Here is a 26,823-nt window from a genome sequence, read left to right as displayed (position 1 = left end):
CCCGCGGCGGTGTGAATCTGTTCAACGGGAAGCCTGTGCCGATATGCCGGTCGACGTGGTCACCTCGATGCCGGCGCGCTATCTAGCCAGGGCGCCGCCACCGCAGCCGTCGTCGCCAGATGCGGAACAGCGGCGGTGGAGTGCCGAGATGATGAGCGGACCTATAACATTAGTTGGGCCTGACAAGCGTCACAGCCAAGCAGTGCAGGTCAGTTTCAATTTTCGAACATCCTCTTATTTTGCTATTTACGGTGACACGTAAGCTCTCCTGCCTAACACAAATGCATTAGTAAACGTTGCAATTCCATTGTTACTCTCTTTTCACACAGTCCATTTATGTAAACTAATATTTGATTTCCTTCTATATTCCTGAATCCGGATTATAATATCGTTGATTAGATAAATTTCCGAGGTACACTGCAGCATCACAGCTACGATACTAGTAACTTTTCAGATAATTCGCTGCAATTATCCATTTCGCCATCACCGAAAAAAGCCTTTTGTTATAGTTTATATCGGTTTCAAAGCGATATTTTTGAGCTGTAAACCGCATAAGCTGTCTGAAAATCGCCAACCAAAGATAGTTGAGACACATGTTTTGGGCTCGAATCATTTCAGTAAAATATAGTAAAAATTACGAATAAAGATTTTGTTGAGATGTGATATTTAGTGTGATTTGAACATGCAGCGGAAGCAGTTCTGCATAGTATAAAACGTACTCGGCCAATAGAATACCTGCAAAAGTAGTAGAATTATGACCGTAATTATTTTGCGCCAAAATTTTCACTATGAGGTTGTCGCGCTCCCAAAAATATTATTTCGTTCATTGACGTAAGTTCCACGTCCTCTTTGTTGAGTCGTCGAGTATTTCAGCTCATTGATTAACGTAAAATTTGAGAGCGGGAAATGTTTTCCGTCAGCTCATTGATTAATGTAAAATTTGAGAGCGGGAAATGTTTTCCGTACATCGTGTTCCCGCATTCAGTCGTGAGATATTTGTGCCGTAGTATAATGAAGCTAAATAGTAATTCTGTAGGCTTGCGTTTTGAAACTTGCTGGTGATTCTTGAACGCCATGAAATAGATTTTAGCGCTTAGAGAACGATAACGTCCATCGCATTATGATGTGTCCAGAGGTTCAGGTGAGATAAACTTGATAGGTAAGCAGAACAATGGATATTACCTTCGCGGGCAGACGAACAGTAGAATATGTTTGCTGTTTTGTAGTATTGCATTGTATTTGCTCCTCAAACCGCGCGATCATCGATAAACGGGAGTAGTTTTATCAGATGGTTCAAATGGCTCTGAGCACTATGGGACTTAACTGCTGTGGTCATCAGTCCCCTAGAACTTAGAACTACTTAAACCTAACTAACCTAAGGACATCACACACATCCATGCCCGAGGCAGGATTCGAACCTGCGACCGTAGCGGTCACGCGGTTCCAGACTGTAGCGCCTAGAACCGCACGTCCACTCCGGCCTGCGTAGTTTTATCAGAAACGTCCTTGACCTAATAAGAAAGCGCCAGTGTAACTGAGGTCTGTTGCTTCGTTTGCGTCAAGGCTAACAACTCTCTCTAGCTATGCAATCTGTATTGTACAGTGTAAGTGGTAATTCTGAACCCAACCTTTTGCGCAAGTATATTGGCAGCCCTGTTGAAAAGAGCGTCTCGTGAGTTAGTAGATTGGTATTTACCGCTCTCAACGTGGAGCCATTCTAAGTTCGTGTCTGACGAGAGGAGCTGTTGCATTCTTAGGTCGAACTCAGTTTCAAACTATCACAATGGAACTGTCGAACGAAGTATCGAAGTGTATCTGCCATCTTACCCTACGCTCAAGAATAATGTTTGGGCTCTTAAAATTATTACAGCCAAAAATACGATAAGGTAGGGAGATTAGGATTCAGGTTCCAAGGTCATAATGTACAGCCAAACCTGGATCACCGGCGGGGATTTGATTGAACATTATTCCTCGTGAATTCGAGTCCAATGTGCGGTGTTTCTCTTGAAACTGATGTTGGCGTTCATTGTGACTTTTATGAATTCATTGATATTGGACTTCTAGGAAACACGATGAAACACCACATATCTGAAACTATTTAGTAGTAATTTTTCTTTGTCCTTCTTATATTCGTAAATATATTAGCTTTCTCATAGCGCTGAAATACATTTCTCGTAAATAAGCTGGTTCGATTGACAATTCTGAATGGAGAACAGCGTTAATAAATTGCGCTTATAGAACAAAAGGTCGAGTTATTAAAAGTAAGCAATGACTATCGTTCAGTGATGGTACACTCCAAGTTCAGCAGTATCAGAGAATATTATTTTCAGTCAATATGTTTAATAGTTTTAATTCTATGACTTTCAGTTAGTTTCAGATACAGGGATGTAAAATACTTAATATTCTTGAAATAAAATACGCAGAATTCATATGACGTTTTCTCCACAAATCTTCTCAGATCGATGTTTATTGTCTGTACGATACGTACGTAAATTTCACTCCGTCAATACGACGTAAAATGGACTATTTCCACTGGCGTCCTACTAGTGAAGGATACTAAACATTTTCATTTCATCAACTACAGACTCGATTGTAAAGTTTTTGATTTCAACTATTTTTAATTAATGTAGTAAAGCACAATGAGTCGGATCCATCTTCTCGCGGTGGTCATGACATTTGTGTTGACCTGCACTGCAAAGCTGCACGTCCACAAAGAAATTCCATGCCCGCTGTCACCATCTCGTAAACTCAACGTGAAACAGAAAACGAACAAAATTGTGTGAATATTTGGAAATAAATCTAATACAAATGGACTGAAATAAAATTTCATAAATATAAAAATGATTCAAATGGCTCTGAGCACTGTGGAACTTTAACATTTGAGGTCATCAGTCTCCTAGACTTAGAACTACTTAAACCTGACTAACCTAAGAACACCACATACATCCATGCCCGAGGTAGGATTCGAACCTGCGACCGTAGCAGCAGCGCGGTTCCGGACTTAGGCGCCTAGAACCGCTCGGCCACAACGGCCGGCTCTCATAAATATATACCTAACGTCACTCGGGCAGGAATGACATCAGTGTTGACGTCAATATTTGTAACACTAAATATGTCTTAGCCATTTCTCTCGGTCTGAATTTGGATGATTTTGCCGAGCTATTATTTGGTGTTTGTTGTAGTCTCCAAACGGCAGCTAGTGATTACCATTCTATTCTTTTTGGCAGTATGTCTATAGTTTGTTAGCTCAGTTCAGAAAAGGATTAGAGAAGAAACCGGTCACAGCTTTTGGCACTCGCTACTGAACTATTTCTCCCTGTTAGTAGCGTACGAGAGGGCAGGATGATTAATAACAGTGATACGTTTATCGTGCTTTCGTATAGCTCGGATTTTTTAAAATCCTCTTCGTTTTCTCGTTGCCGGCCAGGAGACATCGTTTTGCCTCTTCAAATTCTCTTCCTCTTCACTAACTTTCTGCAGAATTACTGGACATTTTGCTAGACAATGTGTCTCTAACTTTTAGCAAACTACCGAAGCTACTATCAGAATTACGAAAATCAGTCTGCGTTAAAAAATACTAAGGTTATATTAGCCAAACTAAACGTAATTTGCGAACCTCAGATATAATCCAAGTAACCGTGTTTCTACCTGACAAAGAACTAATGTACAGGCCGTAAGGTTTCCATTCATTCACTACAACTTTCAAAGATCGCGAGTTATTCTCAAAACTTACCGGTCGCAATAATGAGAAAAGATCCATAGTGTGGAAAAATTCAAATGAAATCATGAAAATGCTCATTCATCCCACACCCCCAAAGCAATCAACCGATAACCAGTAAGTTACAAGTCGTGAAATACAGGCGATGCAGTATGAAAATGTGCTCTCTCATTTCAATGTTCAAACATGGTCACCGACTAAATGTCCTTGAGTATAAGACAACAGGTCCGCACGCAGACGTCGAGTGTAGCCCTCTGTCGTGACTGTCACGTAGAACAAGTCCACATCTAGTCTTGCAGCAAAATACGTGCTTGGCAGGACGGCAAGTGTTACTAAATAGAGGTTTTTGAAAGTTAAGGATTTCACTCATAATGTAAAACACTGCAAAATCCGAAGGGAGCGTGACTTAAACATCTGCAGCTGCCATACAAATTTTCCTTTCATTAGGCCCGCGAAAGGCAAAGGTCCCGAGTTCGAGTCTCGGTCGGGCACACAGTTTTAATCTGCCAGGAAGTTTCAGGCCAAAAAATGTCTTTACGTTAGCCGACCCTATAGCTGCTGATCGTCCATTCCTTCTTTTGAAGGAAAATCTTCTATTTCTTCAGTTTTGGATACCAGGTCATGTAATCTTGCTTTGCTGACTCCGAAGATAATATGATTCATTCCAGCGAACTTTTTTCCTAGTTCGAATCACCTGTATCGTTCGCGTCAGCCTCCTCCGAACGTGAACTGGATGAGAGAGAGATGATCGTAACTATGGCATTGTTGGCAGGGAGGCCCCTGGCGGGGGAGTTCGGCCGCCGTATTGCAAGTCCTCTTTAGATGACGCCACATCGGCGACTTGCGAGTCAATGATGATGATGATGATGACGATGAAGGACACACAACACCTAGTCCCCTGTCGGGAGTCGCATATTACACGTCTTCTTAAACATATAAACAATGCATCTACGGAAAATATCAGGTTTTGGCGTCGAAAATGTCAGAAGTGTGATTTATTTTTCCTTTATTCATTCACTGAAGTCTTGTGATATCATACTCTTGGGTAACGCGTCAGTGAGGCAAAACCGCGCATGTAACATCGAATCGTGTAAGGATGTGTGGTGCCCATTCTAAAAAGTATTGCACACAGGTCTTGAGATCGTTGGGCATACTAACTGCAGGCTAACAGTATTTTTACTCAACGTGAATTTTGTTGTCAACAATCAGTCACAGTCCGAAAATCACAGTAACATTCATATGTTTGATACTAAAGGGAGAAATGACTTAGCATTATTAAAAAACTTTCTGGCAGATTAAAACTGTGTGCCCGACCGAGACTCGAACTCGGGACCTTTGCCTTTCGCGGGCAAGTGCTCTACCAACTGAGCTACCGAAGCACGACTCACGCCCGCTACCCACAGCTTTACTTCTGCCAGTACCTCGTCTCCTACCTTCCAAACTTTACAGAAGCTCTCCTGCGAACCAAGCAGAACTAGCACTCCTGAAAGAAAGGATATTGCGGAGACATGGCTTAGCCACAGCCTGGGGGATGTTTCCAGAATGAGATTTTCACTCTGCAGCGGAGTGTGCGCTGATATGAAACTTCCTGGCGGATTAAAACTGTGTGCCCGACCGGGCACACTCCGCTGCAGAGTGAAAATCTCATTCTGGAAACATCCCCCAGGCTGTGGCTAAGCCATGTCTCCGCAATATCCTTTCTTTCAGGAGTGCTAGTTCTTCTTGGTTCGCAGGAGAGCTTCTGTAAAGTTTGGAAGGTAGGAGACGAGGTACTGGCAGAAGTAAAGCTGTGGGTACCGGGCATGAGTTGTGCTTCGGTAGCTCAGTTGGTAGAGCACTTGCCCGCGAAAGGCAAAGGTCCCGAGTTCGAGTCACGGTCGGGCACACAGTTTTAATCTGCCAGGAAGTTTCATATCAGCGCACACTCCGCTGCAGAGTGAAAATCTCATTCATTAGCATTATTACTTTTTCAATCTTAGTGAGGGATGGAAAGGAGTTAGGTATTTAACCATAAGGACCTAGCATCTACGCAGTGATGTAAATAACTTAATAGAGAAAGAAACAAACTGAAATCGTATCTGCTTGACTACACATACTACGCCGTTGGAGAGTTTCTACTGTAATCAACTGATTCTGACCTCGTCAAACCGAGGATCGAAATTATTATCCCGGCAATACGCAAATAAGCAACATCTTCCACCTATTCCGCCACCTTCACCATCGTACAGACCTCTGACTTATCCCTGTCATCTGCCATATTTTGTGGATATAACTGACGTTTCCCACCTGCACCACGTAGGTTGACTTGTATTTTTTAAAATCTCTGAAAGTACTATCTACTCACCTGTAGCCCTCGTCAATATTTACAATGACTATCTCAGTACAATTTTTTCACTCTTTTTTACTAGGCACATGATCGTCAGAGTCCCAGTTAGCTAATGTTAACAATAACAGTAATGAACTGTATTTATAGGTATCATAGGGATATTGCGCCCATAGTTGATGCGCTATAGGCTGGATGTACTTAAGCACCTTAGGTGCCAGGTGTCTTACGTGGAACTGTCTAGTGCAGATTACTAATCAGGCGGGTATCTAGGACGGGAGGCGGGGCAGCAGGAGAAGGAGGGGTAAACACATTATTATGATTAAACATTCTTTATTTTTTTTTTGTTATTAAAAGTCTTAGACGTCTGTGGCACATTAAATGTTCGTGTGATGGTAAGCTGTATTTCTGTGTGTGCGGGAGTAGGGAGAGGGGGGGGGGGGCGAGGGCAGTGACATGTCTTCCCCCCAGCACTGAATCTGGAGCAGCACCTACAGTGAGTCTGCGTGTTGTGTATTATCATACCTTTGTTCCCGTTGTTGATAGTGGTGGTGGTAGGGAGGGGCAGCCTGAATTGAGTTAAAAACTGGGAAAGGGCTTGGAATGTAAACAGGACATTTGCTTAAAATGCGGTGATCATAATTCATACCTGCCAAATACTAAGACGAAAATATTGTCACACATTAACCAATGCTGAAGTTGCAATAGGATAAATAGTTTAGCTTAAAAGTTCATGTGTCAAGAAAACTTGAAGAACTGCATAATGACCTAAGATAATGCGGAGAACGAACCTATTGTACGTTCAGATGCAGGGGATGTTATTAGAACCGAAAGAAACTTTTATCTTAGCAACAAAAGTAACACAAAAAAATCGGTTAATAGAAAATATGGGTCATTTCAAAATTAGAAGAGACAAAGAAATACTCATCAGACTTCCGGACGTGTATGGAGGAGGAACTCAAAACATGACGACAGTAACTGAAATACAAAATCGAATTAAAAAATTATCTAGACGTTGTTGTTGTTGTTGTTGTCCTGAGACTGGTTTGATGCAGCTCTCCATGCTACTCTATCCTGTGCAAGCTTCTTCATCTCCCAGTACCTACTGCAACCTACATCCTTCTGAATCTGCTTAGTGTATTCATCTCTTGGTCTCCTTCTACGATTTTTACCCTCCACGCTGCCCTCCAATGCTAAATTTGTGATCCCTTGATGCCTCAGAACATGTCCTACCAACCGGTCCCTTCTTCTTGTCAAGTTGTGCCACAAACTTCTCTTCTCCCCAATTCTATTCAATACCTCCTCATTAGTTATGTGATCTACCCATCTAATCTTCAGCATTCTTCTGTAGCACCACATTTCGAAAGCTTCTATTCTCTTCTTGTCTAAACTATTTATCGTCCATGTTTCACTTCCATACATGGCTACACTCCATACAAATACTTTCAGAAACGACTTCCTGACATTTAAATCTATACTCGATGTTAACAAATTTCTCTTCTTCAGAAACGCTTTCCTTGCCATCGCCAGTCTACATTTTATATCCTCTCTACTTCGACCATCATCAGTTATTTTGCTCCGCGAATAGCAAAACTCCTTTACTACTTTAAGTAGTAATCTAATTCCCTCAGCATCACCCAACTTATTCGACTACACTCCATTATCCTCGTTTTGCTTTGGTTGATGTTTATCTTATATCCTCCTTTCAAGACACTGTCCATTCCGTTCAACTGCTCTACCAAGTCCTTTGCTGTCTCTGACAGAATTACAATGTCATCGGCAAACCTCAAAGTTTTTATTTCTTCTCCATGGACTTTAATACCTACTCCGAATTTTTCTTTTGTTTCCTTCACTGCTTGCTCAATATACAGATTGAATAACATCGGGTAGAGGCTACAACCCTGTCTCACTCCCTTCCCAACCGCTGCTTCCCTTTCATGCCCCTCGACTCTTATAACTGCCATCTGGTTTCTGTACAAATTGTAAATAGCCTTTCGCTCCCTGCATTTTACCCCTGCCACCTTCAGAATTTGAAAGAGAGTATTCCAGTCAACATTGTTGACTAGACGTAAGTGTTGTGAAAAATAAAACAGAAGAGGCTGGGGGGGGGGGGGAAATGGGAGTGTCTGCTTCCCGTACAAGAAGCCCTGGTCTCAAACCCTCGTCCTCCAATAAAATTTTCTAAATGCACCATTGTCTATCTTTTCTTAAGTTGTATTGTTTACACGTCCACTTTAATTTTGGTTTCAATTGTAATCAAGCAATTGTAAGAAAAACAAAATGTTACAAAAAAATGTCGAGCACCAATGCACATGCGTGTCAGCGACCTCGCTTACGGAGGTTTGTTGTTACGGCGTTCAGCCAGAAGACATTTGATGCAGCTCTCCGCGATAGTCAGTCCTGTGCAAGCCACTTCAGCTCCGAATTACTACTGCACCATTGAACCTTCTTGCTTGGTTCATCCCTTGGTCTCCTTCTACAATTTTTGCCTCCCCTCCCCCCTCCCAAACTATTCGTTGATGCCGGCCGTTGTGGCCGAGCGGTTCTAGGTGCTTCAGTCCGGAACCGCGCTGCTGCTACGGTCGCAGGTTCGAATGCTGCCTCGGGCTTGGATGTATGTGATGTCCTTACGTTAGTTAGGTTTAAGCAATTCTAAGTTCTAGGGGACTGATGACCCAGATGTGAAATCCCATTGTGCTTAGAGCCATTTCAATTTTATTCGTTGATGGCTCCGGGTTCGTCCTACCGACCGATCCCTTCTCTTAGTCCAGTTGTACCATACATCCCTTTTTCCCCAATTCGATTTAGTACCTCATCAGTGGCCACTCGAACTACCCACATAATCTTCAGCATTCTACAGTAGCACCGTATTTCAAAAGCTTCTAATCTCTTTTGTTGTGAACCGTTTTTCGCTCACATTTCGCTTCCGTGAAAAGGCTACATGCCAGACAAATACCTTCACAAAACACTTCCTAACATTTAAATTTATATCCAGTGTTAATAAATTTCTCTTTCTCAGAAATTCTTTCCGCACTGTAGCCGGTTCGAATTGTATATTCTCTCTACTTCGGCCATTAGTTGTTTTGTTACCCAAATAGCAAGGCTGATCTACTTACTGCTTCCGGTATCTCGTTTCCTAATGTAATACCTCTGGAACTGGTTTGAGTGTCGATGTCTTTTTCACTGGGCAAGTGCTGAGGTACAATAAAGCGACTGATTCGAGAAACGCGGCAGCCTTGTTGCGGGTGCGGGGGAGTGTCAGAAAGGTGGCCTTACCGGCTTGGTGCAGATCTGGCAACGCGGCCGCCTTTCACCGTAGCGTAGCGGGCCGTAGCAGGCGGTCCGCTTTCTTTTTTGCGCTTATGACTCACCGCAGAGACTCCCCACTCCACGGCTGCAAGCGCTACCTTGCAAGCCCTCTGGAAGCCCTTACTACGCGAGGAACCTGTGCTCTAGGTTGGCTACTATATGGCACTTTTCTTTTAAACAAAGATAATATAATTTTTCTTGCGGTACCCCCTCCCCCCTCCGTCTGCTTACAAGAAGGTTCATCTTCGGCGTTAAATGAATATAGATGATTGTAGGTACAACGACTAAGAACTCCCCTCAGTGTTTAGAAGGCTTAGGGGCAAGAAACAACATAGCCCCTCGCCTATTTGGTTTCATTCCTCTTCCGTCGCATTTATTTCCAGTACTCAGCTGGCAGAACTCAGAAGCCTTTGGTGAAATACAATATTTTCTTCGACACACGTCCGTGAGGACCTACAATACTACAGCGTAGGGTGACCAGGTTTCCAGAACCGAAATATGGGACCGAAATTAGACGTTGAAATGAATGTAAATCTTGTGGAAACTTTTGTTAATGCTAAAGGTGCATAGATAATCGTACCATTTTGTTAAAATTCGCACTGAAAGATGTGCCGACACGGTAGCTCAGCGTGTTCGGTCAGAGAGCTGGCTAGCCTCTGCAATAAAAAAAAAACTGAGTGAAAATAGCAACAACGAATTTCAACGGAAGTCATGTGACGTCCGCTAAGACGAAATACAACGGACCATAAAAAAAAATTGTCAGCGTGACGAACTGCCGTCCTAAGGGCCCCGGGTTCAATTCCCGGCTGGGTCGGGGATTTTCTCCGCTCAGGGACTGGGTGTTGTGTTGTCTTCATCATCATTTCATCCCCATCCGGCGCGCAGGACGCCCAATGTGGCGCCGACTGTAAGAAGACCTGCACCAAGGCGGCCGGACCTGCCCCGTAAGGGGCCTCCCGGCCAATGACGCCAAACCCTCCTTTCCACTTTAATGTCTTTCCTTTCCACTTTAATGTCTTTAAGTAGGGTAGAAAATGATTAATATGGATACTTATGTTTCACTCTCAATTGGCCTGAAAGTTTCGCTGTGGATTGTTTCTGAAAAATGTTTTTTTCTTATGTTTTGCAGAAGTTTGATATTGTCAAACGAAATTTTATAAAAATCAACACATGAAGCATCCTGAAAATGAATCTTAGTTATAATTATTTTCTTAACAGTTTACACACTAAACCTCTTGTTTTCATCAGTTCATGAAGTATTTGTGATTGAGAACATCCTTTCTGCAGTAGCAATAGTTCCACGTAGAGCTAGCACAAATGCAGTAATGAGCTACAAATTCTTGCAGCAGTTATCTTGAGATGTAATGTTAGTACTCATTCAGTTTGGTTTAATCAAAGAGCGTATTTTCTTTATTCTTTGGGTATAACTACATTTGTTCCCAATTTGGTTATGCTACACGTTTAAAAACACACCATTTCAAAGTATACGGGACGGTTAATGAAATACAAGACAATATAAGTCGCGTATGTATTTCGTCGTGATAACGAAACACTGAAGCTACATTAGGGACGATTCTGTTAAATGCGGGACGCCTAGTCAGCCTCCCGTAGCGAAGCAGCAGCAAGAACTTCACTGTCGAACTTGAATGCGCTGTGCAGGCAACAGCTGTATGAACTAAACACAGGTAGCCATATATGTGGTGTCACACAAGGTTCCAACTTAGGGCCCTTACGTTTTCTTGTGTTTGTCAATGACCTTCCAACAATAACATTACCAGATCACAAGTTTTTGCTTGTTTGCAGATGATATAAACATGTCAATAAATAGCAAACCAGATATAGGCTTAGATAGACCAACTAGTGAAATTTTCATGGACTGTAATAAGTGATTACCTGACATCGTCAGTGAAGCAGGAGCCAATCTTCCATATCTGTGAATGCAGTATCCTTTTAGAACTGTTTATTGCCAACACCGCAAGTCTTGTTACATGACGAAGTGCCACTGTGACAATAGCATGTGTTTGAAGTAACGGAACGAGGGAGAGGCTACTCCTCGCCAGCAGAAGATGGGAACACAGGTAGCAGGCTTACTTCTCCCGGTTAATTCATAAACTGTATTTCTTTTTTTTTCTGGTCAATTTCTCTCACCTCTCCGTGGGCATTCGTCCTTGGTGGCCCATTTCACCAACCCCTCGCTGGTGCCCTGCCCTGTAGGTAAGGGAACTTTACCATTGGTATATGTTCCCCTAGCATTGTCATTCCTTCTCCCAAATTTTATTTCACTGCTTCCTCGCCATAAATTTGAACGGTCGTGATAAGCTGCAACCCTGGCTTACACCCGTCTTGGACTTATACTTCTTTAGTTTCCACTTTCATTAATTTTGATTTTCTATGGGATCCACCTTGAGCAAAACACAGTTTTCTGTTCTTTTACCCAGACATGTTTCCCTGACGTTACAGCATCATCAGTGGGTTTTTATTTTCTTTCTTGTTACCATATGCTGTGGTTTGTGTTTTGCTCAAGGCGGATCCCATCCAAAACCAGATTTACTTGTAAAGAAGCACGGACACAAGAGCTTGAACCTAAAGATGAATATTCCGTTTTTATTATTTGCATTTGAGTTTCATGCGTGTTGCGGTTCATAAGCTTGCTTGTGTACGTACTTTAGCCTTGATGTATTGCTAACATCTTATTGCGTATTACATTGTCGAAGAAATTTCTCTAGGTCCAAATGCTAGAAGGGTATCCTGGTTGTGCTTTGTTCCATTAGTAAGAGCATTAGTAACAGCCAAACAAACCTCTGGTAATTTTCACTACCAATATTTGTACCGGTGCATAAATTTCACTCACTCGGCAGTAGATAAGTGTAAATTATCGCCACGCGGTTAGAGGCGCCAAGTCACTGATTGCGCGGCCCCTCCCACCGGAGGCTCGAGTCCTCCCTTGGGCGTGGGTGTGTGTTGTTCTTAGCATAAGTTAGTTTAAGTAGTGTGTAAGTCTAGGGACCGATGACCTCAACAGTTTGGTCCCATAGGAATTCACAAACATTTGATTTGATTTTATAAATTATCCTGCAGTTTTAAATGCAATACCCTCTGTAAAATATTTACCAACAGACAGAGGTCACGTTTCTAAAGATTTAACCTTGTATACAGAGAGCTGCCAAAGAGCTGTTTGTAGAGACGCCCAATGATACGGTGCATGTGAAACGTGTCACGCCACAGTACAAACTAGGAGCCTCTTCTTCCACTATTTCCATTAAATATAAAAAAAAAAAAAAACAGTGCGAACAGGCCACGAAAACGCTGAAGAGTCGGACGGTCACCCATCTAAGTGTTAACCAAGCCCGACAGCGCTTAACGGCGGTGATCTAACTGGAGTCGGGTGTTACCACTGCGGCTAGGCTGTTGACACATTGAGTATAACCTTTGCGGCAAATTGCAATTCTTTTGTCCTGAATGTTGCGTGCCTTTGTGGAAGCAGCTGACGAAATAAACGATGTAACGCCATCTTGTCTCTAGCGTGTAATGAAATTACTCTCCACCATGCTCTATCATAAACTGCAGTTACTAGCGGTCGTTCATGTAAAAGGGTAGACATCTAAAGCGGATAGTGTGACGTACATATTGTTCAGAGCGGAACGCCATTATTTCAGTTTTCAGTATCTTCGCAGTTCTGTCCAGCTATGCGTCAGCGCAGTAGACATGCGCCAGCAAAGCGCCGATAACCGCTTCGCTATCAGGAAGCCACTTCCAGGCTTCCTGTGCGTTTCGAGGAGTTGGCACAGTGGTCTGTGCGGGATATTTCCCAACGCTTTTCTGTGTAAATATGGGTATGGCAGATCGGAGATATGCAGACATAAGTGAATGGAGCGGGAAGAATATCTAATAACTATTACAGCGGAAAGTACCCTCTGCCATGCACTTCACAGCGATTTGAAGAGTATACGCGTAGACGTCAATGTCTAGTATGTCTCAGAGGGTGGCTGCTGCAATGTTACCATTATGCGTTAATGACTTTGCGGATAGCATTAGCTGCAATCTCAATTTTCTCAGATGATGCAGTTTTCTATCTGGAAATTCTCTTCGGTGAAATATGCATTCCTATCCAGTTAAATCTCGACATAATATTGTGCCCCAAAGACTACCTATTGGTTCTTAAGGTTAGGTGCCGAAGTTGTTCGCTTCACGAAACGTAAAACTGCTTTTCTTTGAGTACACCATTAATAAATCATAGGTATTCATTCGTGTCAGACGAACGTTTGGGAGCAATAGTTTGTATGGATGAAAAGTGGAACGACTATATATCCTCAGCTGTAGTCAAAATGAATGACAATCCATGGTTCATTGGTAGAGTACTAGGAAATTGCAATTAGTCCGCAATAGAAGAAATGCCTACAACACTTATTCAGTTCATACTTGAATACTGCTCAAATGTATGGGTGGATGGTTGACAGTTTTGTTTGACTGATGAGAGAGGACATCAGATACGTTGAGAAATCTATCCTGGCAGCCACTCGAATAAAACTGTCACAAATTTCGCGATAACCTGCTTTGAAAACGTCAACAACAGTCTTTGAGAGAAGAAAATACGAATATTCTTTACCCCCCTACATATCTAACCCGTAGAAATCGTGGAAATAATATTGTCCAAATAAGTGACACAAAATCCCTCATTTTTAGCACGCTTCAACCGTGAAAGTACGGGAATAATGATTTTTGTGGACTCTGCCCATAATTTATTAGTTACGGGTTGCAGAATAAAGCTGAGGAAATCACGAAAACAGTAAGAAATTAAGGAGATCGGATTTGGACAAGTTGAAGAAAAAATTCAGACTTGAGAGTTGCAAAGGGAGTGTTATGCAACTGAAAAGGGGAAAGGGAATGCAAGAGAAAATGATATCGTTTCTTTGATAGATGAAACGCGGAAGGAAGCAGAAAAAACCATGCAAAAAGACGAAGACTAAACAGAAATTTGTGGCTAGCACCTATTACTAAATTTGGTGCTGTAGTAGTAGATCGCTTTTGGGAAGGAATGTTCACTTTACATGTACCAGTGCAGCTTGCTTCGACTGTTCGTTTTGTTTTGCTTACAAGATAGCAGAAATTCTTCACTTTATCCATAATATTGGCCCCAATTATTTCTGTTCCTACTTAACATTGTATTATTTATTTGTTTACCTCTGAATCCATATTCTGTACTCTGTAGTGTTTTCAATAACTCAGCAGGTTCTGTAATGCTTCACTTCCACAGAGAACAGCAATGCAATCGGCGAATATTATCATTGTTGTCCATTCACCCTAAATTTTTATACCTGAACCCTTCTTTTATTTCCGTCGTTGCTTCTTAGATTCTAAAGTAAGACGGAAAAAAGTACATTCCTGCCTTGCATCATATTAATCCGAGCGCTTCCCTTTTGGTCTTACATACCCATTGTTACTTCTTGGTTCGTGCACATTTTACATATTACCTATCAAAAGCCGGCCGTGGTGGCCGTGCGGTTCTAGGCATTTCAGTCCGGAACCGCGTGACTGCTACGGTCGCAGGTTCGAATCCTGCCTCGGGCATGGGTGTGTGTGATGTCCTTAGGTTAGTTAGGTTTAAGTAGTTCTAAGTTCTAGGGGACTGACGACCTCAGATGTTGAGTCCCATAGTGCTCAGAGCCATTTTTGAACCTATCAAATACGTTTACTTTTTGCCTCTTTCTTCGTGAGATACATGTCGGAGAAAGCAATATGTTGGTTGAATCTTGTAGGAACCTATGTTTTCCAAATCTGAACATTACAGCAAGTTATGCTGCACAACGCCTCTCTCGTAGTGTCTGCCACTGGAGGTGGGTGGGCATCTTCGCGACGCGTTCGTTATTCCAAAACGAATCCGTTACGAAACGTGCCACTCTTCTCTGGATCTTCTCTATTTCCTCTATCAGTGCTACCTGTTAAGGGTTCCTGAATAAGGAGATAGTGTCGGTCGACAAGAATTTCGTAAGATGCTTCCTTTGTAGATGGACTAAGTTTCCCGAGGATTTTTGCAATGAATCATAGGCATATGTCTTTCCTATAATTAGTTTTGTATGGTCATTCCACATTAACCCATATGTGCCCACTGGATCGATAACGACCCTGCTGCGGCCCAACAGATTCATGATATTTTTTTCACTGATCAGGTCAGAAGAAGATGCGAGTTTTGTAAGAATAAAACTGTCGCGTGTAATATAAACTTTCATGACAAATGCTTTACAGAGTTTCCTGCACAATGATATTATGATTTAGATTTCTCATGTACACTGTGTGATCCAAAGTATCCGGACATCTGGCTGAAAATCACTTACAAGTTCGTTGTACCTTCCATCGGTAATGTGGAATTCAGTATAGTGTTGGCTCACCCTTAGCCTTGATGACAGCTTCCACTGTGGCAGGCATACGTTCACTTAGGTGCTGGAAGAATTCTTGGGGAATGGTTGCCCATTCTTCACGGAGTGCTGCACTGAGGAGAGGTATCGATGTCGGTCGGTGAGAGCTGGCACGAACTCGGTGTTCCAAGACATCCCTAAGGTGTTCTATTGAATTCTGTGCAGGCCAGTCCATTACAGGGATGTTATTGTCGTGCGTTATGAACAGGTGCTCAACTGTGTTGAAAGATGCAATCGCCATCTCCGAATTGCTCATCTACAGTAGGAAGCAAGAAGGTGCTTAAAACATCAGTGTAGGCCGGTGCTGTGATAATGACAAGCAAACCAAGAAGGGGTGCAAACCCCCTCCTTGAAAAACACAATCACACCATGACACCACCGCCTCCGAATTTTACTGTTGGCACTACACACGCTAGCAAATGACGTTCACCGGGCATTCGCCATATCCAAACCCTGCCATCGGATCGCTACATTGTGTACTGTGATTAGTCACTCCATACAACATTTTTCAACTGTTCGATCGTCCAGTGTTTGCGATCCTTACACCAAGCGAGGCGTCGTTTGGCATTTACCGGCGTGGCTTACGGCCGGCCGAAGTGGCCGTGCGGTTAAAGGCGCTGCAGTCTGGAACCGCAAGACCGCTACGGTCGCAGGTTCGAATCCTGCCTCGGGCATGGATGTTCGTGATGTCCTTAGGTTAGTTAGGTTTAACTAGTTCTAAGTTCTAGGGGACTAATGACCTCAGCAGTTGAGTCCCATAGTGCTCAGAGCCATTTTTTGTGGCTTACGAGCAGCCGCTCGACCATGAAATCCAAGTTTTCTCACCTCCCGCGTAACTGTCGTAGTACTTGCAGTGGATCCTGACGCAGTTTGGAATTTCTGTATGATGGTCTGGATGGATGTCTGCCTATTACACAATACGACTCTCTTCAACTGTCGGCGGACTCTGTCAATCAACAGACGAGGTCGGCCTGTACGCTTTTGTGCTGTACGTGTCGCTTCATTTTCCCACATCACCATCACATTGGGAACAGTGGACCTAGGGATGTTTACGAGTATGGAAATGTCGCGTACAGACGTATGACCCAAGGGACACCTAATCACCTAACTACGTTCGAAGTCCGTGAGTTCCGCGGAGTGCCCCATTCTGCTCTGTCACGATGTCTAATGACTACAGAGGTCGCTGATATGAGAGTACGTGGCAATAGGTGGCAGCACAATGCACCTAATATGAAAAACGTTTGTTTTTGGGGTGGCCGGATACTTTTGATCGCATAGTGTACCAGGTATGATTACTTAATAGTTCATAGTTTGTAATAATAAAAACCAATTATCTAATTCTTCATAATAAACACCGATAACCGTAAAATATGATTTATTTTGATTATTCCTGTTCCAAGTAGTGTACAACTTTATGCGCCCTTGGTGTCAATGTCGACTCACTGAAAAAAAACACCCTTTTGCAATTCACGACTATAAGTTACTCTTACAGCTGTTGTCTATGGCAAATAATAAGCAACATTTGTGAAAATCATAAAAATCAGTGTTGAAAAAAGTTCTAAGCATGTATGGGATAAAGCTCTCCTTATGCACACTCCTAGATATGTAATGGATTTGACTGATTCCAGTGATTGTTCGGCAATCGTGTAACCACACAAGCGGTCTTCCCGCATTTTTACGTGCAGTACGTTAGATCTTTCTATGCTGAAGGCCGGCTGTCAACCCCTCGTCTTCAAACCAACATCCATTCTGGGTTAGTCATGAAGTCTTTATCACCTCACAATTAAATCAAGCTGCGACCGTGGAACGTGGTGAAGGTGTTAGTCATCCTCTACGTAAAGTGATGAGGAAAACATTATGAGCACCTGCTTAACAGCTTGTTTGCCCGTCTTTGGAACGAAGTACACCACTGATTCTGCGTGTCATGGATCGGACAGTGTTGGTAGGTTTGCGGAGATATGTAGCATTAGATGTCTACGCGCAAGTCTCGCAATTCGCGTAAATAACGGGCCGCTGATTTGCGTACAAGGCGATTGCGCCCGGTAGCGAAATAGATGGGCTCCGTAGGATTTACACCAGGCGAATTTGGTCACCGAGACATCAATGTGAGTTCACTATAATGCTCCTCAAACCACTGTAGCACGTTTCTGTCTCCGAGACACGGACAATTATACTGCGGACTGCAAGATAACGTCGCCGTTGGGGAAGACACAAAGCATGAAGGGATGCAGGTGGTTCGCAGCTGCCAGCGTGTCTTCTATTACTACCACAGGTCCCATGCAAGCGCAGGAAAATGTCTCCTACAGCATAATACTGCTCCCACCAGCCTGCGTCCGTGGCGCACTGCACGTTTCGAACCGCCCTTCACCTCGGTGACGCCGTTTGCGGAGACGACCAACGACCGAGAGTAGCAAAAATGTGATTCACCCAAAGAGCCGACACATTTCCCTGGATCGACGGTCGAGTCCCGATAGTCCCGTACCCACTGCAGTCGTAATTAACGATATCGCTGGGTCAACATGTGAACACGTAGGGCTGGTCTGCTGCGGAGCTCCATGTTCAACAATGTACGATGAACAGTGTGCTCCGAAACACTTTTGCGTGCACCAGCATTGTACTCTTTCGGCAGAGATGCCACAGATCACCATCTATCCTACTTTGCAGAGCAGACAAATCTCTGAATCCTACGTTCTGTGAAGAGTCGTGGACGTCCAACCATTTAGTGTCTAGTGGTAATTTCGCTGTCCTATCTCTTTCCGCAGAAGCTCACGACAGTAGCACGTGAACATTCGACCAGCTTCGCCTTTTTCGAGATACTCATTCACAGGTTCCGCGCAGTAATAATCTGCCATTTGTCAGAATCGTTAATCTCAATGGATTTCTCCATCTGTAACCCATATCGTCGCTAGGATGATCCCCGTCCGTGTCTGCTCCGCTTACATACTTTTGCTATCGCGAAACGTGCCTGCAACACTACCAGGCGGCAGTGGTCATAATGTTTTGACTGATCACTGTATTCACCATTCAGTGAGATTATTTTTCTGTACGATGGAAAACATAGCGGAGACCCTGGGTCTTAGTTTCGATCGTTAAGAGCACGTTCCACCTAGAGTCACCTCCTCCGTCATTCTGGGAGTGCGTGCCATACAGTGGTTTCTTCGTCCGAGTAAAGAATAATAAATCACTAGGTGTCAAACGAAGAAAGTACGGGGCTGGAGCGGGGTGGGGGTATGGGCAGAATTTGATAGTCCAAAGAAGCAGCATGTGTGTATGTGCCCGGTACAAAATGAGATGGGGCATTGTCGTGGACCGAGAACAACACCCTGTACAACTGGTTCCCGCGACGCTTTGCCTTCAAAGCCTCCCGTAATCTCGTCAGGAGGTTGATCACTAACACCGTCATCTTTCCTTATGATGGTTGGGCCTCCCTCTTTTTCGGCGGTGGTGAATACACTTATTTCCACTGCTTGCTTTACCACTTTAACTCTGGTCATAGCGATACACCCACAACGCATCCGCGGTGATTCAGGGACTAAAGAAGCCTTCTGGATTGGCCTGACTCCGTTGCAACATTTCCACAGCTCATTCAGTTCTGCAGGTTTTTCATGATTATGAACAGCCGCGAAACCCAACTGGCGGCGATGTCTGTCGTGTTGAAAAGGTCGTGCAAGATTTTCGAAATCAAACCATGACTGATATTCACCTTTTCCACTAACTCTGCGTTTATGATACGCCCCTCCTCAAGCACCAGGGCTTTGACTTCTCTTGACGTTTCCTGTTCTTGGTTATATCGACTCGTTGTAGGGATGGGAAATACCTCTCGATTAAAGCCGACACCGGTATTTTAGTTCAAAGAAACCGGTATTTTTTGGTCTCGGCTATAACATGTACTTTTTACTACTAACGGGATAAAAATACCGAAACATAAATTAACCATAGCAGCAGTGCTAAAATTTTTGATTTTTCAATAAACCTTTTTTGAAAACGAAGATTTTTATGTGTAAAACTTTCAGTACTTTGAAAATTGCGTTATTATAGAAAATGTGAAAAGCGATCAGTGCTATTTTAATAACAGTACCGACAGGAACGAGCAGTAGACACATGGCACAAGAATGTGTATTAGTGGACAACAATATTACTGCACTTGGGGGGGGTGAGGGCACTTTGGTCGGATTATCGTGAGTTTTTATCGTGTTATTTCACGAAGAGATGCTGAAACACATGATAGTATACACATAACTGTCTTGTAAGCATTCACAGCGCGACGCCTTTTCCTTCGTCACCACCGTACTTGCTCACTGTGACGTCACCGCGTGTTACCGGTAGCGGCCACGGTAGGCTAGGTGCAGCAATATCGTGGTTGAGTAACACAGCACTGATGAGACAACAGTGCTCTTGTTGGACGAACTACGTTGTCAGTGTTGCCGGTGTGATAGCTGCACGGGACGCCTCGATGGTTTCTCGTAGCTCATTCAGTGTAGCTGGCTTCTGTTGATAAACTTCACTTTTCAAGGTTCCCCATAGGTAGAAGTCAAGAGGTGTAAGTTCTGGAGACCATGCTGGGTACTCAACAGCTGCTCGATTTCTTCATCACCCACATAGATTTTCATGCAATTTGGTTTGACGTCTCTGTGGTAGTGAGGCGGAGCGCCATATTGTTGTAAGTAAAATCTTTCATTCCCAAGCACCTCTCGGATGGCAGGTAAAATCGATGTTTGCTGTATATGAAGATACCTCACCAGTTACGGTACCTTCAAAGAAGAATGGGCCAATCAGACCACGCGATGACAGACAATGCCACACGTTAACACCTAATAGATTAATAATATGTTCGTTCACGTGAACATGAGGATGTTCAGAGTTCAGTACACGTAGATGTGGCGATTTACAGTACTGTTCAGTTTGAATTACGCCTCGTCGGACAAGATTACCATTTCTGCAAACCGTTCATCCTTGCGAAGCGTAACTTCAAACCATTTGCAGTACTCCATCCTTCTATACGGGTCGGCCTCGTTCACAGCGTCCTGTGATCTCAGAATGTTCACTTTCCACCTTGCGGCCTTCGGAATTAGTCTGCGCTTGATCGGCTTACCCCACTTTCACGTGTACCCTACTTCACAGATTTTTGAGATGATCTAGTAAAATGTTGCAACGCTGCAGCGCTGGAAGCTGGACTTGTTGATGTTTTTGGTCAGCCAGACCTTTCCTTATGCACATACTGAACAGTACCGTCAGCTTCAAATTTATCGCTAGTACGAAAAATTGTTGTATGTGTTCGTGACTGAATTCCATACACATTCCGCCATTGCTGTTATGCCTCCATCATGTTTTTGTACTTCCTGTACCACTTCAATACGGTCTAGCATTGCTCAGACGACAGTCGTACTTCATTCATTGCTGCATTGTCATCTGGAAAACGTGCACCAAGATCAGTTGAGAAAACAATGGACTACTCTGCTGCTCTTTGTTCCAAAGATATTAACTATCAAAGAAAGTCTACATTTTTCTGGGCCTGTCTGTAGTACAGTGTGGCATCGCAGGGAGCGCTGAACAACGTGTCACAGCCTTTCTATGTATAATCTCTCCCTTTGATTAAAACTTGATGATTTTCCCTCTTAGTGTCGGTGTAGAGCACTTTGAGATAAGAAAGTTTTCGCGGTCTGTGATACTGAATGGCGCACCCTTAGTACCCCAAACAAACTCCGTGTTATCGAGGAGACAACAAATGTGTGGCGGTCATCCATGCGAGCTACTCGCAAGGACTCAGTTGTCCTTTGCTGGCTCCGCAACGGCCATACTTTGCTGATCTCCTCCGTCACGAGGCTCCACCTTGGTGTCGCTGTGCCACCCATATAACTGTCGTTCACCAATGGACTGCCCAATTTCAGCCCCTCTATGGCGAAATGTTAACCTTCCCAAAACCCTGCCTACGGTGTTGGGCGACCATGCGAAAATGGCTGATTTAGTTTTACGTTTATTCGTTAGGGTGGTTCTTATCATACCATCTAAGGTTGGGTGTCTGGCCTCCTCTCCCAGGCCACCAACCTCCCTCTCCTTTACCTCTTCATCACTTTTACTTTGGATTTTGTTTGCCTTGTTGTTCGTCTACATCTGCATCTACTTATATACTCCGCAATCCACCATAAAGTGCGTGGCGGAGGGTACCTCGTACCACAACTAGCATCTTCTCTCCCTGTTCCACTCCCAAACGGAACGAGGGAAAAATGACTGCCTACATGCCTCTATACGAGCCCTAATCTTTCTTATCTTGTCTGTGTGGTCTTTCCGCGAAATATAAGTTGAAGCGGTAAAATTGTAATGCAGTCAGCCTCAAATGCTGGTTCTCTAAATTTCCTCAGTAGCGATTCACGAAAATAACGCCTCCTTTTCTCTAGAGACTCCCACCCGAGTTCCTGAAGCATTTCCGTAACACTCGCGTGATGATCAAACCTACCAGTAACAAATCTAGCAGCCCGCCTCTGAATTGCTTCTATGTCATCCCTCAATCCGACCTGACAGGGATCCCAAACGCTCGAGCAGTACTCAAGAATAGCTCGTATTAGTGTTTTATAAGCGGTCTCCTTTACAGATGAACCACATCTTCCCAAAATTCTACCAATGAACCGAAGACGACTATCCGCCTTCCCCACAACTGCCGTTACATGCTTGTCCCACTTCATATCGCTCTGCAATGTTACGCCAAAATATTTAATCGACGTGACTGTGTCAAGCGCTACACTACTAATGGAGTATTCAAACATTACGGGATTCTTTTTCCTATTCATCTGCATTAATTTACATTTATCTATATTTAGAGTTAGCTGCCATTCTTTACACCAATCACAAATCCTGTCCAGGTCATCTTGTATCCTCCTACAGTCACTCAACGACGACACCTTCCCATACACCACAGCATCATCAGCTAACAGCCGCACATTGCTATCCACCCTATCCAAAAGATCATTTATGTAGATAGAAAACAACAGCGGACCTACCACACTTCCCTGGGGCACTCCAGATGATACCCTCACCTCCGATGAACACTCACCATCAAGGACAACGTACTGGGTTCATCTTTTCCCTGTGTGTTCTTCTCGCCTTGTATTTTAGGCTGGCGATTTTAGTATGTTGCAGAGTGGCTGGCTCATCCTTTATCCTTGTGAGCAACCAGCCCAAGCCATCTGCTATATGATTTTAATACCTTCCTCTAACCTTTTCTTGTACGTTTCCCCCTTTGGTTCGGTTCTTTCGTTTTCTCTTTCGGTGTGTTTCCCCGTTAGTTTTATCCCCTTTACCTCCCCAACACCTTTGTATTTAGTTGTTTTACGAAAGGCTATTTACAATTTGTACAGAAAGCAGATGGCAGTTATAAGAGCCGAGGGACACGAAAGGGAAGCAGTGGTTGGGAAGGGAGTGAGACAGGGTTGTAGCCTCTACCCGATGTTATTCAATCTGTATATTTAGCGAGCAGTAAAGGAAACAACAGAAAAATTCGGAGTAGGCATTAAAATCCACGGAGAAGAAATAAAAACTTTGAGGTTCGCCGATGACATTGTGAATCTGTCAGAGACAGCAAAGGACATGGAAGAGCAGTTGAACGGAATGGACAGTGTCTTGAAAGGAGGATATAAGATGAACATCAACAAAAGCAAAAGGAGATAATGGAATGTAGTAAAATTAAGTTGGGTGATACTGAGGGAATTAGATTACTACTTAAAGTGGTAAAGGAGTTTTGCTATTTGAGGAGCAAAATAACTGATGATGGTCGAAGTAGAGAGGATATAAAATGTAGACTGGCAATGGCAAGGAAAGCTTTTCTGAAGAAGAGAAATTTGTTAACATCGAGTATAGATTTAAGTGTCAGGAAGTCGTTTCTGAAAGCATTTGTATGGAGTGTAGCCATGTATGGAAGTGAAACGTGGACGATAAATAGTTTGGACAGGAAGAGAATAGAAGCTTTCGGAATGTGCTACAGAAGAATGCTGAAGATTAGATGGGTAGATCACATAACTAATGAGGAGGTATTGAATAGAATTGGGGAGAAGAGGAGTTTGTGGCACAACTTGACAAGAAGAAGGGACCGGTTGGTAGGACATGTTCTGAGGCATCAAGGGATCACAAAGTTAGCATTGGAGATCAGCGTGGAGGGTAAAAATCGTAGAGGGGAGATGAATACACTAACACGGGAACCTCCCCATCGCACCTCCCTCAGATTTAGTTATAAGTTGGCACAGTGGATAGGCCTTGAAAAGCTAACCACGGGACCACAACGCTCCTGAGCTCAGGCTATCATTGATGTTGCATATCTTGCACATGGACTACTCAGTTTGTATATTTTGCTTATTTTTTTCATAGTTACACACAGCTTCTTCCTGTTTTCTCGATTGATCTGTGTTCAGTTTTTCAAGGCCTATCCACTGTGGCAACTTATAACTAAATCTGAGGGGGGTGCGATGGGGAGGTTCCCTTGTAAGCAGATTCAGAAGGATGTGGGTTGCAGTAAGTACTGGGATATGAAGAAGCTTGCACATGATAGAGTAGCATGAAGAGCTGCATCAAACCAGTCTCAGGACTGAAGACCACAACAACAAATGGTTCAAATGGCTCTGAGCACTATGGGACTTAACTTCTAAGGTCTTCAGTTCCCTAGAACTTAGAACTACTTAAACCTAACTAACCTAAGGACATCACACACATCCATGCCCGAGGTAGGATTCGAACCTGCGATCGTAGCGGTCACGCGGTTCCAGATTGTAGCGCCTAGAACCGCTCGACCACTTCGGCCGGCCAACAACAACAACCTTGAGACTTGTTTGCTTGTGGAAAAAAGGACGGATTACCTTGTACTTTGGTCCCTTTATACCACAGCCTAAGCAACCAAACTAAGAGCGCCTTCTGCTGTTGCAGGTGAAGGTGTACCGCACGTCGCTGGAGCACTTCGCGGTGGTGTTCCCGCAGAAGAAGGTGTGCCGGCCGCTGGGCGTGGTGAACCTGCGGCACGCGACCGTGTCCCGGCCAGAGGGCGCGCCGCTCGCCTTCAGCGTGCGCCACAAGGGCTGCGACGCGGCGGATGCGAGCCTCACGTTCGTGGCGGCGACGGCGCGGGACCTGGACTCGTGGCTGGAGGCGTTCAGCCCCGCCGCCCCCTCGTCCCCCAGTGCAGCGGCCGCCGCCGCCCCCTGCCCCTTGCCTGCCGTCGCCGAGGACGAGGAGTTGTAGTCCGCCCGAGACGACATCACCCCACACTACCTGCACTACTCTCGCCCCGGTGCACATCTGCCTGCAGCCTGCTCGCAACTGGAGAGTCTGCCGAGGTCCTACGTGTCGTCACGTGCGCGGGGATGCCCCGGATAACTCTCTATTGCACGTGAAAGAGTCGTCGTACAACTGTTTTCCCTTTCCTTTAGCCCATCTGTGTCGCACGAGAAGAGTGGATCTGTGGCAGAGGGAAGGTAGCTTATGCGAACTATAGTCAGCCACTCACTTATTGCATTCCTGAGTGTAGGGACCGAGACCCGCAACAGATACACAGCCCAGAGGATTTGGCAAAGTGTGTAGCTTGCCACAATTTTTTCTGCAGTCTTTCTAAATGGAATGTGGTGTATCAGGGACACAAAAAAGAGCACGGAGCTGCGAATTTGTGCAGGAATAATATAATAACTGCAGATTATATCAGACTAAGAAGAGTGAGCAGTTATTTTACAGTGTGAAATTGATGTAACAACAAGGCCACAGACAATATGCATGTCATGATCGAAAATTGAAGGATTATGCAGGGTGCCCCAAAAAATCAGACATACTTTAGGTACAGGATACTTAATCCAAAACACTGAGCATTTGTTCAGTAGATGAGATGTGTTTACAATAGTGAAGATGAGCAAATGCTCACAGCTTTTAAGGTATCCATTTTAGAACCCATGTTTATTAGACATTTTCTAGTTAAGGAACCTGTCCCTAATGTTTGTTGACTTTTTTGGTGTACACTGGATATGCTCCCATCAGGCAATGTCTTATTGGGTACTATTATTGTGTAAATTTTACCAGTGAGATGGTATCTGATTAACTTTCCATACTCTCCATTTGATGAACCACTTAATGGCAGAAACACAAAGAACAAGAACTGTTATCTGATACTCTATCAAAAAAGTTTCAGTACAAAAAATGGTTCAAATGACTCTGAGCACTATGGGACTTAACTTCTGAGGACATCAGTCCCCTAGAACTTAGAACTACTTAAACCTAACTAACCTAAGGACATCACAAACGTCCATACCCGAGGCAGGATTCGAACCTGCGACTGTATCAGTCTCAGTACAAAAACTGTTATTTTTATCTGATATTCCCTGTATGTCTCTAAATTTCAGTAAACTGTTCCATTCTCATTGTACAAGTAATCATAGACCTTTATTACATGATCATAAAGGAACACCAAAACTAAATTTAATTGGCCATTTAACTCAACTCAAGAAATGGTAAATACCAAAAATGTTACTGTGGCACTGGAAAACACAGCAAGGGGAAGATTCATGACCTGCACTTCTGTAGTTCTGGTAAGGTAATTCATATATATGTGGTCCTATTGTTCACTCTGTCCCCCACCTCAGGAATGCTCTGAACTGACCTTTTACGAAGTGCTGCGATAAAAAAATCTGAAGGTGGTATAAGGCAGAGTCTTATCTCATTGTTAGTGCAGCAGAGAGGCAGTTACTTCAGATTTCACAATAAGACAAAAATGCTGCAAGTACCTACTGAAGAAGGTTGTAAACTGATTCAAGTGTTTATCAAAGATGTGTGCTTCCATACTGAACTGCATTTGAAACACTGTTCATTTCATTCAGATAAGATTATGTGGATGACATATCTTAAAAATGTGTCTAATGTATCTTGAATTCTGTAAATGGTTCTGAGCAAATGTTTGTCATTAACACTCACTATAGTATATTGTAATATAATCTTATAGCTTCATCCAATTTTCGTGATGTGCAAGTTCCAGATCTTTGAATGGTGAACTTGGCATATTAGCACTGACAAAGGTCTCCCCCTTTAACTCTTTAGTTGAC

The 26,823-nt window shown here is 43.6% G+C and overlaps 1 protein-coding gene across 1 annotated transcript; it reads left to right on the top strand.

The window, feature by feature from the left end:
• LOC126412544 (uncharacterized) lies at positions 1-26,823 on the top strand. Its single transcript, XM_050082189.1, has 2 exons — positions 1-208; positions 24,671-26,823. The coding sequence occupies exons 1-2, from the start codon at positions 44-46 to the stop codon at positions 24,980-24,982; spliced, it is 477 nt and encodes a 158-aa protein (XP_049938146.1). The 5' UTR covers positions 1-43; the 3' UTR covers positions 24,983-26,823.

The sequence above is a fragment of the Schistocerca serialis genome, chromosome 7 (genome assembly GCF_023864345.2).
Source record: "Schistocerca serialis cubense isolate TAMUIC-IGC-003099 chromosome 7, iqSchSeri2.2, whole genome shotgun sequence".
Taxonomy (NCBI): domain Eukaryota; kingdom Metazoa; phylum Arthropoda; class Insecta; order Orthoptera; family Acrididae; genus Schistocerca; species Schistocerca serialis.
The sequence above is the reverse complement of the archived record's forward strand: the minus strand, read 5'-3'. Positions and strand labels throughout refer to the sequence as shown.

Bases quoted from the DNA above. Each gene is read 5' to 3' on its own strand.
- LOC126412544 (XM_050082189.1), top strand. From the start codon at position 44: ATGCCGGTCGACGTGGTCACCTCGATGCCGGCGCGCTATCTAGCCAGG. The intron at 209-24,670 runs GTCAGTTTCAAT...CTGCTGTTGCAG, and splicing joins GTCACAGCCAAGCAGTGCAG to GTGAAGGTGTACCGCACGTC.